General features: G+C 42.8%; 1 protein-coding gene across 6 annotated transcripts in view; it reads left to right on the top strand.

Annotated features, from left to right (window-relative positions):
* Positions 1-16,436, top strand: part of rbbp8l (retinoblastoma binding protein 8-like) — a 44,990-nt gene that overhangs the window by 16,544 nt on the left and 12,010 nt on the right. For all 6 annotated transcript variants that reach the window (XM_028452667.1, XM_028452670.1, XM_028452664.1 and 3 more), the window contains exons 7-11: positions 1,232-1,410; positions 1,625-1,668; positions 1,811-1,896; positions 10,473-11,184; positions 11,265-11,343. In XM_028452667.1, coding sequence (XP_028308468.1) covers positions 1,232-1,410; positions 1,625-1,668; positions 1,811-1,896; positions 10,473-11,184; positions 11,265-11,343 — 1,100 coding nt within the window. The remainder of the gene's footprint in view (positions 1-1,231; positions 1,411-1,624; positions 1,669-1,810; positions 1,897-10,472; positions 11,185-11,264; positions 11,344-16,436) is intronic.

The following is a 16,436-nucleotide window of genomic DNA, read 5'->3' as shown; positions in this document are numbered from 1 at the left end:
TGTTGTCAATTTGTATATTTTTCTGTTATTTTGTTAATTTCTGTTTTATGTTTTATGAGTCATTTTGTGTTTTTGTTGGGATTTATGCTTTTGGGAGTCGTTTTGCGTATTTTTCGTTGCCGTTCTGTATATTTTTGTTTTTGTTTTGCATATTTTTCTGTCATTCTTTACATTATTGTTTTGTGTTTGAGTCATTGAGTCTGTGTGTAAGAGTTATTTTGTGTCATTCTGTTTTGCGTTTTAATAGCCATTTTGTGTTTTTGTTGTCTTGCTTGTTTTTTGAGTCATTTTGTGTTTTTGTTTTCCTGTCCTGTTTACTTTTGAAAGTCATTTTGGGCCTATTTTATGAAGCTAGATTACCTCTTACGGAGCTAAATCACCATGGTATCTTATGCTGAACATCCTAGCCTGGTCTGGACCAGGTTTTGCTCTGGCTAGGATCTTAGCGACTGCTAAAGTCATGCCTCCTGACCAATCAGATCTCTTAGAAAGCGAGCTGTCCTATAAAAGGCTGTTTGGATCTGATCTGACAGCTTCTTCTTCTGTGTAGTTTTACTTTTAGTTTTGGCAACCAAGGCAAGGAGCATTACCGCCCGAGATCTAACAGCTGACAGGAGAAAGAATATTTGGACATCGATGCAATCCTTTCATTTATCGATGATATAATTTAGGAAAGATATAGATTTATATCTAATGGACTGATCTATAGTCAGCTGATGAAGCCTGTGTCTTCATATGCCAGGTTCTCCATTGATTGACCAGACGCTGCAAACCCCTTTTATGTGAACGCGCACATACCGAGGCTAAAAACACTAAATTAGCGTGTTGTGATTGACCGTCGTAAGACAGCTTCTCTCTGACAGGGAATGTTTGGTTAGTTGAAGCCCGCTAACAGAGATTAATCCAGGATTAAATTATCTAGATTCGTAGCATAGGCCCTTTGTATAATTTTTCTATTTTGTTTGTTTTTGGACTCATTTTGTGCATTTACTTTGAGAGCTGCACAAAATTAAGCTGAGGGCCACTTGGGGCCCCCAAACCACATGTTGCCAATGTCTAAGCTAGAGGCGTCTTTATTTATTTTAGAGTCTTAAGAGAATCAGTTAAATGATCACAAAATTGGTCTTGCAGATTATTTTTAAATATTTAGTTCAATCGTATAAACATGTAAAGTAGAAATACTTTACACATGTGAATCAGTAAATCTCTCTTTACTGCTTGTGTGCATCAGAGATCAGAACGACCAATCAAAGAGCAACAGCGTGGTGGAGGTGAAGCCTCAGAGCTCCCCTGAGCGATCACCATCCTCCGGACCCGGAGCTGTGCTCACTGCTGCAACAGGCAGGAGCAAAGAGCAGTCAGCAGATGGAGAAGTGCTGGTAAAGAGTGAGGCAGAACACCGAGCTGAAGGTAAGCAGAAGGACCAGAGACCCTAAACTTCAATTTCCTGAATTTTGTTTCCAAATTGTTTTTAATTTAGGGAAATTGTCTTGAGTAGTTTAAGAAAAATTGTAGGATTTTTGAAAAATTGAGAGATCGTGCAACAATTTGAAATAAAAAATGACATGATTTTGACACGTGTTCTATGTTAATAATTTATGCCTTATTTTTTTTTATTCAACAGAAGCAGAAGGCAGGACTCCAAGAGGGACAGGCCTAAACCATTTGGTAAGTCTTACAGCAGCTTGTGTCAGCACTGCAAACATCAGCAACACATTTCGTCATGTAACTATTGAACCATCAAACATTTCCTGTGCCATCCATGAATCTGTCTGTTTCACTGCTTGTTCACTGCGCTTCACCTTCACAGGACTATAAGCAACTTCTGCTGCCAACTCTGTCTGCATCCTCACCGGGGAAGATGGATCACAGTGTAGGCAGAGTTAGAGAGAGGAGGTGAGTTTTCTGATCGACGATGAAGAACTCTGGGAGGCAGACGTTGGGCAACACGTTTAATGTTGCACTGTCCTACGAAGTAAACGCACAAAATGACAGAGTAATACAAAAAGAAACTGAAAGAAAATACACAAAAATGATAGCATTCCTCCAAAATCGCACAAGATTACCCCCAAAAACCCTCAAAAATTATATAATTATATATATCGTAACTGTGCTATGCTAAATGCTATACGTTAGTTCACAGTGCATTAATGAATTGATAGAGCATGGCTGCTGCTGCGACATTTTCTAGCGAGTGGGTGGGATAACACTACAGGCAGGATGACAGCGCGGGAGACGATAGAGAAACTTTCTTTTGAGGAAAAGCGACAGCTTTTAAAAGATGGGAGACCAACACCTGAGCTACCAGACCTTCAGCAAAGGTAAGGTCAGAAAAGTATTCGTACTTTCCACAGTGGATGGTAGGAGTTGTTGTTGTTGTTGTTGTCATTTTCTCCATGTTTCTGTGTTTCCAACACAAACAACAGATGTGCTGCCGTGTCATGAGATATATCTTGTTGGGAGAGTATGGAGGCTACATTGAATAATTGTTTATGTTTCTTTAATGGTGTTTTACGATCTTGATTTTGTTAGATGCTAAATACTTGTTCATGTGGATCTTGTTGGGTTTTTTTCCTTTCTTATTATGAATTTTATATTTTGATGAGTGCATTGAGATGACTTTGTTGTAAATTGCTTTATACAAATAAAATTGAATTGAATTGAATTAACACTTGCCAGCAGAAACATATGGAATTGTCATTGGTGTTGACATTGGTGGTCTCGATTTGGAACGCCCTGCCTACCCTACCCTAGTGCTCACGGCACGTCACTGATGATAACAAAGTGACTCCAAAAACACACAAAACAACAAGAATATCACACAAATATATAAAATGATGACAATAATACACACAACTACAAACACAAATTTAGAGAAAAATCCACAAAACAACTGAAAAAATACAAATAAAATGACTACAATATAAAAAAAAACATGCAAGATAACTCCAAATATAACAGAAAAATATACAAAACAACAAAAATGACTCCAAAAGTACAACAAAAAGACAAAAAAGGCCTATACTACAAAGCTTGATAAGTATACGTATATCTTAGTTAGCGAGATTCACCTAACCAAAAATTCTCTGTCAGAGTGCACCTGTCCTCCAAGACAGGTAATTTCAGCCAGACTACGTGCGCGGAGAAGATTACAGCCTCAGACCCAGTAGCGTAACATCATGGTGATAGGCCCCTGTGCTATTTTTTTTGTACCCCCACCCACACACACACGCTTGGACACACACAGGCACAGCGAGATAAACTTCCTTCTTATTACAAGATTTGCTCTTACACAGCTATCTTAGTCCTTCTTTACTTTTCTTTATCAATGCTTCTCAAAGCTATCATTTTTTACAAATTAGTTTTTTGTCAAATTTTCCCAAATCAATGAGAAATAAAACAGAGAGATGCCTTTCATTTTCTGAAGAGAAGGTTTTTTTTAAACAGATCTAGTAAGTGCCCACAAACAAAACCATCCCGATCTGCTAAAGTATTAATGGAATACATGGAATATCTTGGAATAATGTATGATGTATGTAGACTGAACAACCCAACTAAAAAATAATACACCTTTTTCTCCCCTGTGCATAAATCTTTCTCCCGAATTGACTTCTTTCTTTCAAACAATCCCATCGCACATAAGATCTCCTCTAAAATACATCTTATAATTATTAGCGATCTCTCACCCTGCATTGTGACTCTAATCAGAAATTATCCTCACTATGGGGCTTTAACACTTCATTACTTAATGACAGTGCATTTGAAACATTATGAGGAAAGAATGGAAGGTCTTTCTGTGAACAAAGCTGTCATCAGAGGGAAGATTATATCATACTCTTCTTATTAGAAAAAAACAGGAACAGATAGCAGAAAAAGCGATGGAAAAAACACCAAAATACAAAACTTAATCTGGATATCATCTTATCTAAAAAAATAAAAAACTGATTTTATTTTGCAACAATTACAATACAAAAACATCGACTACAATATTAAATCAGGCAAATACTTAGCTAATCAGTATAAACACAACAAAGAAAATTCCTTTATAGCGGCAATTTCTAATAACTCAGAAAATTAAGAAGGTTTTTCATGATTATTGTCAAAATCTATACTCATTAAACTTAAACCCTGATCCTGAAGATATTAAAAACCTTCCTCAACAACTTAAACCTACCACAACTCACCATAGAACAGAAAACCACCTTAGACTCACCATTAACCAGACAAGAACTACAAATTGCTTTGGATAGCATGTCAGCAGGCAAAGCAATCGGTCCAAATGGGTTCCCTGCTGAATACTTAAAACACTTCTGGTCAGAGTAGTTACAAAGATTAAAAATAAAGGTTATATAGGAGGTCACATGAATTCAGCAAACATTAAATTATTACTTAAACCAGACAAGAGCCCCATGTTACCCTCTAGCTACCGTCCCATCTCACTTATTAACACAGAAATATTTCCAAAGCACTCACTTCCAGGTTAGAGAAAGTAGTACAGTCAATTATATACCAGGACCAGACAGGATTTATTAAAAATAGACACCACAGACAATGTGAAAAGACTGTTTAATTTGATCAACATGGCACACAGAACTATAATCTTGTCACTCGACGCAGAAAAAGCATTTGATAGAGTCAACTGGTCATTCCTAGATTCAGCAATTACAAAATTCTACACTAGAAATAAAAAAAACCCAAATTAGCCTTTCAACCCTTCAGAAAAATAAAAGCAAGGGTGGTTTAGAAGCCCCTAACTTCATGCATTACTACCTTGCAAACCAAATATTATATTTAACAAAACCAAAAGAATACTAAAATACCTGGCTAGTAATAGAACAGTTAGACTACAAACATATTAAACTTTCCGATCTCCCTTTTATCACTGCAACCCTCAAACGTCACAACTACTTTAAAAACCCACTGACTGCCTCCACCCTGACTGCGTGGTGCAGCTGGGTAGCATAAGGTTGCTGTGGGTTGCTCCTCCAGCCTTGTCTGGGCACTTTGGCTTTGTCCCCTGGGGTGTACCTTCACGGGGGATGTTGCTGGTGCAGTGGGCCAGGTCGGGCTCCCTCTGGGGCTCACTTGGGGGGATCTTGTGGGCCGGTGTGTGGCGTGTGCAACGTCGGGGGGCGGTGCCATGGGGCACCCTAGGGGTTGTGCTGGGTGGGCGTGTGAGGATGCGGCCTGTGGCTTCTGGCCTGGCTGATCCGCGTTGAGAGTGGCTGGACTGTTGGCTGGGTGCGCCGGGCACCGTGAGCGCCACGCCGGGGCTGGGGTGTCTCGGGAGTGGGTCTTTGGGTTGGGCCTCTCGGGGTGTGCTCTCCTACCATCTGCTCGGGAGCTGGCTGCAGCCTGATGTGGTGCCACGCTGCTTTGGGTGCGGTGGGGTTGGTGGCCTGGTGCCCGCTGTCGCACTGGTGTCGGGGGTGTCTCGTGTCGGTGGGCTGACTTGGAGTGCTTGGGTTTGCCTGCTTATTGGTCCCTGACTGGCGGGGTGGTGCGAGGCCGCCTCCCTGTGGACAATGTTGTATCGTGGGGCCGTGCGTGCCTGTGTTGGTGCTGGTGCGGGCTTCACTGCTGCACGGCCGCTTCTTGTCACGTGGGACAGGCTGCTCGGGACCGGCGTGCGTGCCCCCTGGATCGCTGGTGGGTGTGGCTGGTGCCCTGCAGTGTCTGGGGGGTGAGGGTGCCGCCACGTTTCATGGGGCTGGCATGGTTCAGGGGGGGTGCCGCGGCGTGGGTTTCCTATGGGGGCGTGAGGGTATTGCTGGGTGCTCTCTTCGCGGTATCTCTCCGGGCAGTGTGTCGGCCTTGTGGAGCACGGGGTACCTTTTCCCTTCGGGTATGGCTTGGTGCTTGTCTCTTCTACTGGTTGCCTTGGGAGCAATCACCGTGGTCTGTGGGCCCGGCACAGCCTGCCGCGCCAGTGTCGGGAGTGGGGGCGCTGGGGAGGTGCTGGTGTTTGTGCCGGAGTTGGGGCAGGGTTTCATGGCACTTTGGAATTATGCTGTTTGCTGGGGGGTGGTGCTCCCTGTTCCAGTGGTTGGGGTCGTTATCGACCGCCTGGTGGGTCTGTCCTGCTATCTGCGGGCCGATGGGTTGGTCCGGGCATCTATGGCTGGGGGCTACTATATCACCCGCTGACTGCCTGTTTGGCGCGGCTCTGGTCGTCTGCTGGGCGTGGGCATTTTGCTCCTCTGCTGGGATCTCGATCTCGGGCGGGGGATCTCTGGGCCCTCTCCCCGGTGGGGTTAAGTGCTGGGGCATGTGTGTGTGTGTGTGGGGGGGGGGGGTTTGCGTGGGGCCTTGGGGTTGGGGATGGGGGTCGTTGGCAGATGCGCTGGGTCCTCGGCTCCTTGGGGCTTTCTCATGTGTGTATGTGGGGGGCGGTGGCTACCTCTCGGCTTGGGATCTTGTTGGCGTCTGGGCTGCTCCATCTTGGGGGGGGTGGCCTTGGGCTTCTTGGCCCCCTCATTTCTGCTGACCTGGCTGCATCTCGGGCCTGGGGCAATGTTTGAGTTTGCAGAAGCAGTTCTTGCACGAACATTGGTCATGAATCCACTGGCATGTCTTGAGCTGTGGGATAAACTCGTACTGAGCTTAACCTTAGACACGTTGATCCCAAATACCAGTTTTAGGTGTAACCACTCACTCCTTCCCTCTGTTCACGGCCACCACATTACTGAAAGGTGTCAAGGTGATTGAACAAATTGTCATTTCCCCCCTCCCATACCAGCCACTAAGCATTTTTTACCGTCCCGCCTTGAGCTATTCCATTCACAAAAACAGGGGCATATCTGGTGCTTCTGGACAGTGTTTACTTTTTTTTTTCTTCCGTTTTTCATGGACTCCTTATGGCACCTGGGCCCTGGTGCACTGCACCATTGGCACCGTTGATAGTTACAACCAATCACAATCACAGAGAAACCATGGAGAACAATTTGCATCACAATTAAAGAGTAATTCTTAAAAATATGAAGAACAAAAATCCATAATTCAGAACAAAAACAACACAGTTCCTGCAGAAAAAGTAGGAAGAAAGGATTGCTGGCAGGATGCTGCAGGCACAGTTAGAGGGGGGGATCATGTTAAAATCACTTTTTTAAGCTTCATATCATGTTACTATGTAATTCCCTCCTGAAAAACATACCTCCAGTGTTTCTCAGATTGGTTCATGTAAATTTGAGAAATCCTTAATTCTCCGGCCAGCAGCCATTTTCCTGCTGTTTTGCTTGAGGGGACAAGGCTCGGCCTTGGGGACGGGGCCCCTACCCCTCCTATGTTCTCTTCCTTAGTTCAGCACCCGCTTCTGCAGATTTAGCTTTACTTATTTTAAATACTTTTCTAAGTAACCCCTGGCTTAGGTTGTCTTTACTCATTTATGTGCGCATGAATAAAAAAATAAAACATTTTTTTAAAAACTCACTTCCCTCCTTGTTCCTTTCTGTAAAGCTGAGGCAGCAGCCTCTCCCTCCTACTATGGGACGGCTGCAGTGGAGGGCTGTGGTTGACACTTTCTATCGGGGCAAAAATAAAGCGATTAACTTATTGAATAAGCCTACATTCTGGGTGAACTCATCCTTTAGTAACCTCGTAAGTTGATCAGTAAAACCGTAAAAGTGGCGCTGTCTATTAGTGCCACGGAGGAGAAGTTCTCTTTCTCTCTCCCGTCACTCACTGGAGCGATGAAGTGAGGGAGTTCAAGCATTGTATTGAATGGTACAGTGTAAACATGCTACAAAACATTAGAATGGTTTATAAAGTGATGACTGAAAATAATACAATATTCCATGTTTGAAAGGGGAGTGTTCATGGGAGTGTCAGAGAGGAAGGAGTTTCTTAAAGAGACAGAGGCGAAATCGAAGCGTCATGAACAGTTTTGCTAAAGAGGGAATAAAGTTATTTTTTATCTTTATGGTTTATTTTCCGAACAATTTTGGGTAGCATAGTTACAGTATTTGAGTATACTATAGAATTGTACTATGTGCCTGAAAAAAACATGATACCCCCCCTTTAATGCGTAAAAGCGTGAGATTATACAATATTTACCATGAGATGATAAACGGACAGCTCTCTGGTCAGCCAGTTCCACTTTATTACATCACAGACAAGTTTCTATTCACGTAGTCCTCCTCAATTTATTACACATACACTGGGATGAGAGAAATCCAACTTTGTAGTACAGGCCCACAAAATGAGAGAAAAATACACTAAATGATAACAAAAACACACAAAACAACAACAAAAAACTTCTAATGGGACATGAATATACAAAATGACAACAAAAATACACAATATGACTTAATAAAAAATTCACAAAATGAATTAATAAAAAAATACATAAAATGCCAACAGCGTTACTTCAAAAACACTCAAAAGGATTCTGAAATTCTCAAAAACAATAGAAATCTTTACAAAATGACTCCCAAAACAAACAAACTCTTTGTTGTTTCCTGTGTTAAAGCTCTGATTGGTCATTATTCTAAATGCTGAATGTTGTGTGAATCATGTGACCCTCAAATCAGATATAATCACGTTTGTGCCCCCTCCCCCATGTGATAAAAGTTGCCCATTTCTGCTGAAAGGTGTTAAACACACAGTTAGGTGTGCCTGTAAAATAAATTATTTTGGGAGTTTCCAGAAAGTCCCTCCTCCCCCAGATCAATACTAAATAATGACTCTTTAAAGAGGAGGTGTTACGACCTTTGGCGACAGTTTTAAAATGTTTAAATTTACATAATTCTTCAGTAACATTGTGAACATGTTTATAGTCAAAAAACTCGTGTTTGAACAGGACCTAGAAAAACAAGTCTTCGGTCATTTTGTAGCAGCTAATTCACAAACAGGAATGAGAGTCGGCAGCATGCTCAGATCATTGAGCCAAAAAGGGTGGAAATCAGCCACAAGGTAAATATTGAGTTTGCATGATTTGACACTAGAGTGGAGTTTTTAATGTCAAACCAAAGCATGAATTCATGAGAGGGTTTAAAACAAGGCATAGAATAGAGAGAGAAGTTCTGAGCTGCGTTCCAGGGGCCTCGTTTATAAAAGTGTGCATAGGTAAGCACACTTCAGCTGGTGTACGCTAAAAACCAGGAAGTGCGTACAAATCCTTTTTTTAAGATTTATAAACGAGTGCGTACATCCCATGCCTGTTTCCGTTTATAAATCACAATGAACTCGAAGGTTGGCGCACCTGAAGAAACACCTTGCTCTGCCGATTTGGGGCCCATAAATGGTCCGGTGAACGCCCTGAATGAATATTCACTATAACGAATTCCACGGTGGATCGAGGGGGAAAACAAGCAAATACAACAAATTTCACTCAATGTGTGGTGGAGGTATTAATTATTGAGGTGGACACACGCAGGAGAGCGTCAATTGACACAGTGTGTATTACAAATGATAGAAAGGCAGATCGCGTTGCGTTGCCTCATAAGACTGACAGGTGAAAAATAAATGATCAAACACAAAAGCGGAGGAGAAAATGTGTATCACTCTCCATAGGAAGAATGTCTGTTCAACAGGTGGAGGAAAAAGCACCAGAGCTCAGCCTCACAAAAAGCATTAGTATTAGTGGGGATCCCCTCTGTGGAGGGAGGGGACACACACGGATCCACTATATATATACGCCAAAAACATGGGATTAAACTCCGCAGCAGCTCGTCTTCCTCCCGCTGCAGCCTCCCCAACCTTGTCCTCACGGGGGTTCTGCCTATAGGTTTTGCTGGTCTCCGTAGATCCTCTCCCTCCAGAGTCTCGCGTGCATCTCGTCCTACAGCAGTGCCAAATAAGCCACTGTGCGTCTTTATGCATTAGAGTGTATTCCTTTTTATAACAGCTACGGGTGTTGCAGCCAATTGATCGGCAGTTTTGCGCAATGATCATGTGATTTTGATTACAATTATTATTAATTAATTATATAAAACTGTATTTGTAGGCGCGCGCATGTCACTCACTCCCTGCGGGGGTCAGTATAATTTTTTCCTCCTCCGTTTTTGCAAATGCATCCTTCAAATAATATGTGTTGTGAAATATTCAATGTCTTCGATTATTTCACACAATTTCTATTAATTTCACAGATCTGTCTTTTATTTCATCCTTCTCCTGTTGGCGTCGGAGTTTCCCATTTCTCATGATTTTATATTTCATATTATCTCGCCAGGTTTTTTATAAATCCCAAACTTTGCTTATATTTGGCGTACGCTTTTTTTGTACGTACGCAGTGTTTATAAATGAGGCCCCAGGACATTCAGATCTCCTACTTAAAAAAGTGACCTTTAACAGTCTAACATTATAGCGGTCAGTCATGTTTGAGATAATATTGATTGAACTCTGAGATTAGATTATCAGGACAAATTCCCACTGAATACACCTCAGATCATCGGATTATCTGATTGGATCATCTTACCCTGTTTAGGATTAAAATAAACTGTTTTAACCGCTAACCTGCTCTGGTTCTGTCCTAGAGCTCCTGAAGGACACGGCCAGCATTCCTCTATTCCTCCTCAACCACTTTTAAAAAACTTGTCTTCGTCATTGAGTGCAGAGGTGAAGCCTAGCCGACATGTGCCCTACGCCCCGGTCCCTCGCCATCCTCAGCCAATCAAAGCCAGCCCTCTTCCCATCCCATGGCCTTTAGCAGAATCTACCGACTGGGTGACTTTAACTGCCGTCAGCTCCTCCCCGATGATACAAACCTCTCCCAGAATACACCTGCCACACTTTCCCCCCCTGGCCCCCGGCGACCACCAGCTTAGCCCCAGGAGGCCCGCATTTGGATCGGGCTGGCAGAAGCAGAGCAGCGGCATGACAAAGGAGCCCACGGTGGTGTTTAGGCTGAGCGCTCTGCCTGACTACACAGATGTTCACACTCAAAGCAAGCCTCCTGAAGGAAAGCAGAGCGAATGGTCCAAAGCTGGGAGGACTCCTGGAGAAGGTCTGAGGGACGCATTTGATGGGCCTCTGGACCTATCAGATCAAGGGAAATCTAAACTCAGCCCAACACAAAGAGGAAACTCTCCGTTGGCTTTACAAAGTGGATCCAAAGCACAAAAGAGCCCAGAAATATATTCCTCTCCAGAGATCCCAGTGACTCCACCTTCACCGGACCACAGCTTCTCCTCACCCTCCTGCACACCAGCAGCCAAACTGGAACAGGGCTCTCCCAGAAACCACCAGGTAATCCAGGACCTTAACAATATGTTAAAAACATCAACTAACAACAGATGTTGAGCATAATTACCTGAATATGGTCACAGGAAGAAGACACAGATGAAGGGATGGACCAAAGCAACAACAAGAAGAAGGTTCCCGTTCTCACCATATCATTACGTCCAGGTGAGATACACTGGGTCAAAAACTCAAACACATACCACAAGAGAACTCACAATGCATTACAACACCACGCTTTGGAGGGAATACCATTAAATTACAACAAGAATAAAACACAATTTCAAAGCTGGAATAAAGGTTTTCAGAATCTGGAGATCCTGAGGTAAGTGTTGGGCCCACTCAATACTCTGAACAACAAATTAATTCTGGAAGCGAGAATATTAAATAAAACCAAGACAAGGCAGTTTTCTTTAATCTAAGGTGTCTCAGATGAAGTGTTGCAATCAAAACCAAATTATTCAAGACCAAGACTGAGTCAAGACCAGAACAAGGCCAAAAATGTGTTGTGAATGTCACACTCCGTACTATACTACAAAACTCAATGAGTATATACTGTCTACTAGTGTTGTGGTAGTCGAGACCGGTCTTGGTCTCGAAACCAAATTTTAAAGGTCTCGGTCTTGTCTCGGACTCTGAAGCATTTTGACTTGGTCTTGTCTCGGACTCGGGCTGCCCGGACTCGGGATTTTCCGTCAAGACCGTTCGAGACCAGCACTTATTCCTGCTATTTTAAAAAAAAAATTATAATGTGATAATAACACGGAGAAGAACGGAATAAAACAATCTTTTATTCATTCTGTGTGTGTGTGTCTGACTGGCTACAGTGTCAGTTTGGACCAAGGAGCGCAAGGAAGATATAAACTAATCACCGGTAAAAATCCCAGTAAAACTCCAGAAAACAATCACCATTAATAAATATTATCTCTCTGGTAAAGATAGTTGCTCTAACAACAGGTAAAATGATAAACTGGTGATATCACAGCCTGTGAATGCAGTACAGGGGACGCACTTACTCCACCTCTGGGTCCTAGTGCCAGCCGTCCGGTGCAGCCGGTTCCGTTTACCGTGTTTACCGAGGTCCGTGTGTGGCTAATAAGTCTGTGTGTGTTTAATATGTCCGTGTGAAAGTCCGCATGTTTATGCCTCTGTCCATCCACTCTTTTCATTATATCTATGTCTTTTAAGGCTTTTATTAAATAGTGTCAGCTGTAGTCCAGGCCGCCACCATCTTGGATTATGTCGTCACTAGCGCGTCATCGCCGCAAGTTGCACATGCGCTGAATGACTCAAATAACTGTAAAGAGGTCTCATATTAGTCTATTATCTTTTTAAAGTGGTGTTTTTATTGTGGCTTTATACTCAATTACATTTATGTATATAATATGTTCCCCACAATATAAACAGGTTCACAATATAATAATTTTTTATAGTTTCTGTTTCCACTGTATCCAGAATAATAATAATAATTCTCAACAAGAACTGTTGATTGATTTGTCACATGACTGTTCCAGGGTTTGAGTTTTTTTAATTTAGTTTCACATCTACCTGTAGCTCTTTGTTTTTTAGACTGCTGACAACTTGTTTGTAGTTTTATTTCAGAAAGTTTCACTTTTATAGTTACAGCTGGAAACCTTTGTTAATTGAATATCCTAGTTACATTACAGCAACCAAATTAAACTATATCAACTAAGTGAATTAATAAAAATGGCCCGTGTAAAGGCTTTTTCAAACTAAAAAATTATCTTGTGAACTCTGTGACCTGTTGACCTGCACAACTCAATGAATGCTGTGCATTCAGCTGACATAAAAAATTTGTTTTCAAATATATTTGCAGGCACCTTTTTTGTCTGTCAAATGTATTGAAAATAAACTAAAATTAAAGAGAGAATGTTATTTAACTGTCGAACCTTGTCATAATTTTATTTATTTATATATTTTTTTAAATTGAAAAAAAAAAAATGTTTATGGTCTTGGTCTTGGTCTCGGTCTCGGCTTGTCTCGGTCTTGGTCTTGACTCGGTCTCGGCTCCCGAAAGTCTTGGTCTTGTCTTGGTCTCGGTGCATTCTGGTCTCGGGCAAGTCTTGGTCTCGGATAGTGTGGTCTTGAACACAACACTGCTGTCTACTATATACTATACAGTATGTGTAAGCGACGTGGGTGTGTGGAGTAAATGATTAAGTCCAAACTCACAGGTTCTGCTCATAACTTCCTTTAATCAGAGAGCTCTCAGAAAAATCACGGACCGCAGTCGTCTCTCCTAGTTGTTTTCCTTTTTTCTCCCTCTATCTTCTTCTCCTGCCTTTTTCCTTAACTCACCGCTAGCACCCCTAGTGGTAACCACGTGCCAACGCCAAATCAGAACATGAACATAAAACAATATTGTAATCCTCACACAAAACAATACTGTAAACAGCCTCAGAAATACCATTTTCACTCTATTTCTTCCCCCCTTTACAAAAGAAGCGTCCTCGCTTCAAAATAACTGACGCCCAAACATCATACCAAAATAGCATATCTGCCAACAATACAAGTTTTTTTTATTTTTTTATTTCTCTGTCGTGTTACTGTGTCTTCTTCCGTTGCTATTCTTAACTCGTATGCAAATAACCCATCTCACAGACCATGTAGACAGATTTGCTAATTCACACAAAGCATAAGAAACAAAACATTGCCAACACAGGTCATTTTTCAGTCCTGTAGCGTGCTGAGGGACGAACCACATGTCCCGACTTAGTCCTCACCCCTGCAAAAGGCTGAACCGCAGGAGAAAGGACAGTGGAAGATGCTGATGCAGCATTGTCACCCTCTTGTTTTGAAGCAGTAGCAGCCCTGTAAGGCACAGAACGCACCGCCGTCTGAGCCATAGTTGGAGTGGAACTTTGAGCAGCTGGGTCCAAGTATACATGAGGCCTACAGCCTGAAAGTGCTGTAAAAGGTGAAAGGCCAAGACTGGTTGCTGGAGAACCACATCCTGGAGGTGATGGAGGAGTACAAGTAACCGACCAGGCAGAGCGATTAGGTTTTAGGCGGTTGTAGTGAATGACTTTAGGTTTAGCTCTTGGGTCACGCTGGTCCACAAGCTCATAGTTGACTCCGACCTCGCCTGACCATGAGTCCAGTCGTTTCAACACCTTAAAGGGGCCAGTCCACTTAGGTGATAGCTTTTGCCTGGCAAGCGAAGGAAGGTCAACCCAAACCAAATCATCTGGCTCATAGGCTTTATGTTTCATCCGGCGATCATAGTAGTGTTTTTGCTGGGTTATCTGCAACAGAATGAAAAGCAGCATACAGTTTCTTTAACACAGAGCTAGCATAAGCACTGGGAGTGCGTTTTGTGGCACCTGAACCTCCTGGGGGATCCCCAAGCAGAAGATCAGCTGGCAGGCGGGCTTCCCTTCCATGGACCAGGAAAAAAGGAGTATGTTTGGTTGAGGAGTGAACACTTGTGTTGTAAGCAAATTCCACCTGTCGTAGATGATTATCCCATTTGCCTCCTCTCGTGTACAAACATTTTGCTAACTTGTCCTTCATAGTTCTGTTGGCCCTCTCCACCATGCCATCCGACATGGGATGATAAGGAGATGTCCTGGTTTTGTGTATTCCCAGCTGGGAACACAACGCTTTGACAAAATCAGAGTCAAACTTTGGTCAGTATGTAGACTTTGGGGCACGCCATGATGGCTGATGTACTCTTTAAACAAACATTTAGCCACAGTGGTTGCCCGTTGATCTGAGAGTGCATACAAGTTAATGTATTTAGTGCAGTAATCCATCACAACAAGTACATACCGATTCCCATTGCTTGTCGGGAAGTTCAGTCAGGTCTGCTGCAATCTTTTCAAAAGGCTTAGATGTAACGATGGTTTGCATAGGGGCCTGTTAGTGTGGCGTTTGTGGTCGACGAGCTTCACAGGCTGTGCATTCTAGACGTCTTTTGTGCACTGAAATGTCCGGAAAGTGAATGTTCATGTAAAGTTTGAAACACTTCTTTCTGCAGACTACTAGGGACTATAATCTGAAAAACTGGGTCACCTGGTGGAAGTCTGACTTTGCGACACAGGAGATCATTCACAAAAGTGAGTCCAGAAAATTCTTTCCAGTAATGTCTCAGGTAAGGCAAGGTTACATCAAAATGTGAGAATGGTGGCCTACTGTCATTCACCAACCAGTTTCTAACTTTGTGCAACACAGGATCTGATTTCTGAGCATGGACCAAGTACTTTTTGTTGGTTGTCAAAAGCGAATCGCCCGTGTCCACAGTTATAGCATCTAAAGAGGCAGGCTGTGTAGTAATATCCTCAGCAGACAGGGGACGACGTGACATAGAGTCAGCATTGGCATGTGCTTTGCCCTGTTTGTATTCAACAGTCCAGTCATAGGGATCAATTTCCAAAGCCCAACGTGCCCGACGACCTGCAGGATCACAATCCAGGGCCAGAGACAGAAGGGGCTTGTGGTCTGTAATGATACGAAAGGAGTGGCCTGTTAAATATTGGCGAAAGTGGCGAATGGCCCACACAATAGCCCACAATTCCCTGTCATATGTAGGCCAGCGTTTCTCGGTTTTTGACAAAATTTGACTGCCATAAGCAATGACATGTTCCTGGTTTTCTGTTTTCTTTTGTGACAGCACACACCCGATGGCCGCATTAGATGCATCTGTGAAGAGCAGAAACTCTCGTGAGAAATCTGGATAGGAGAGGATGGGCGTGTTACACAGTGCATGGCTGAGGGTTTCGGAAGCTAACTGTTCAACCTCAGTCACCATAAATGTATTTCCTTTCTGAGTGAGGGAATGCAGTGGACCTGACACTTTAGCGAACTGGTAAATGAAACGTCGGTAATAAGAGCACAACCCCAGAAATGCTCTAACTTCCGTGGGATTCTTAGGTAAAGGCCAGTCTCTCACTTTTTCAATGTTTTTTGGGTCAGGTTTTAGTCCTGCTGATGAGACTACATGTCCCAGAAATGCCACTTCTTGCTGTGCAAAGTTGCACTTTGAAGGTTTGAGTTTTAAGTTGGCAGCTCTGAGGCGGTCAAACACTTCTCTCAAATGCTGAAGATGAACAGAAAAGCTGGGACTGTACACAACAATGTCATCCAGATATACCAAACATGTTTTCCTTGACAGTCCTTGTAATACTAATTGCATAAGATTTTGAAAAGTGGGAGGAGCATTTACCAGTCCCATAGGCATCACACGAAACTGGTACAGTCCTCTACCAGTGGTGAAAGCTGTCTTTGCTTTGTCTTGCTCC

Source organism: Gouania willdenowi, chromosome 7 (assembly GCF_900634775.1).
Source record: "Gouania willdenowi chromosome 7, fGouWil2.1, whole genome shotgun sequence".
NCBI classification, from domain to species: domain Eukaryota; kingdom Metazoa; phylum Chordata; class Actinopteri; order Blenniiformes; family Gobiesocidae; genus Gouania; species Gouania willdenowi.
This window is presented reverse-complemented; position numbering and strand designations above follow the sequence as displayed.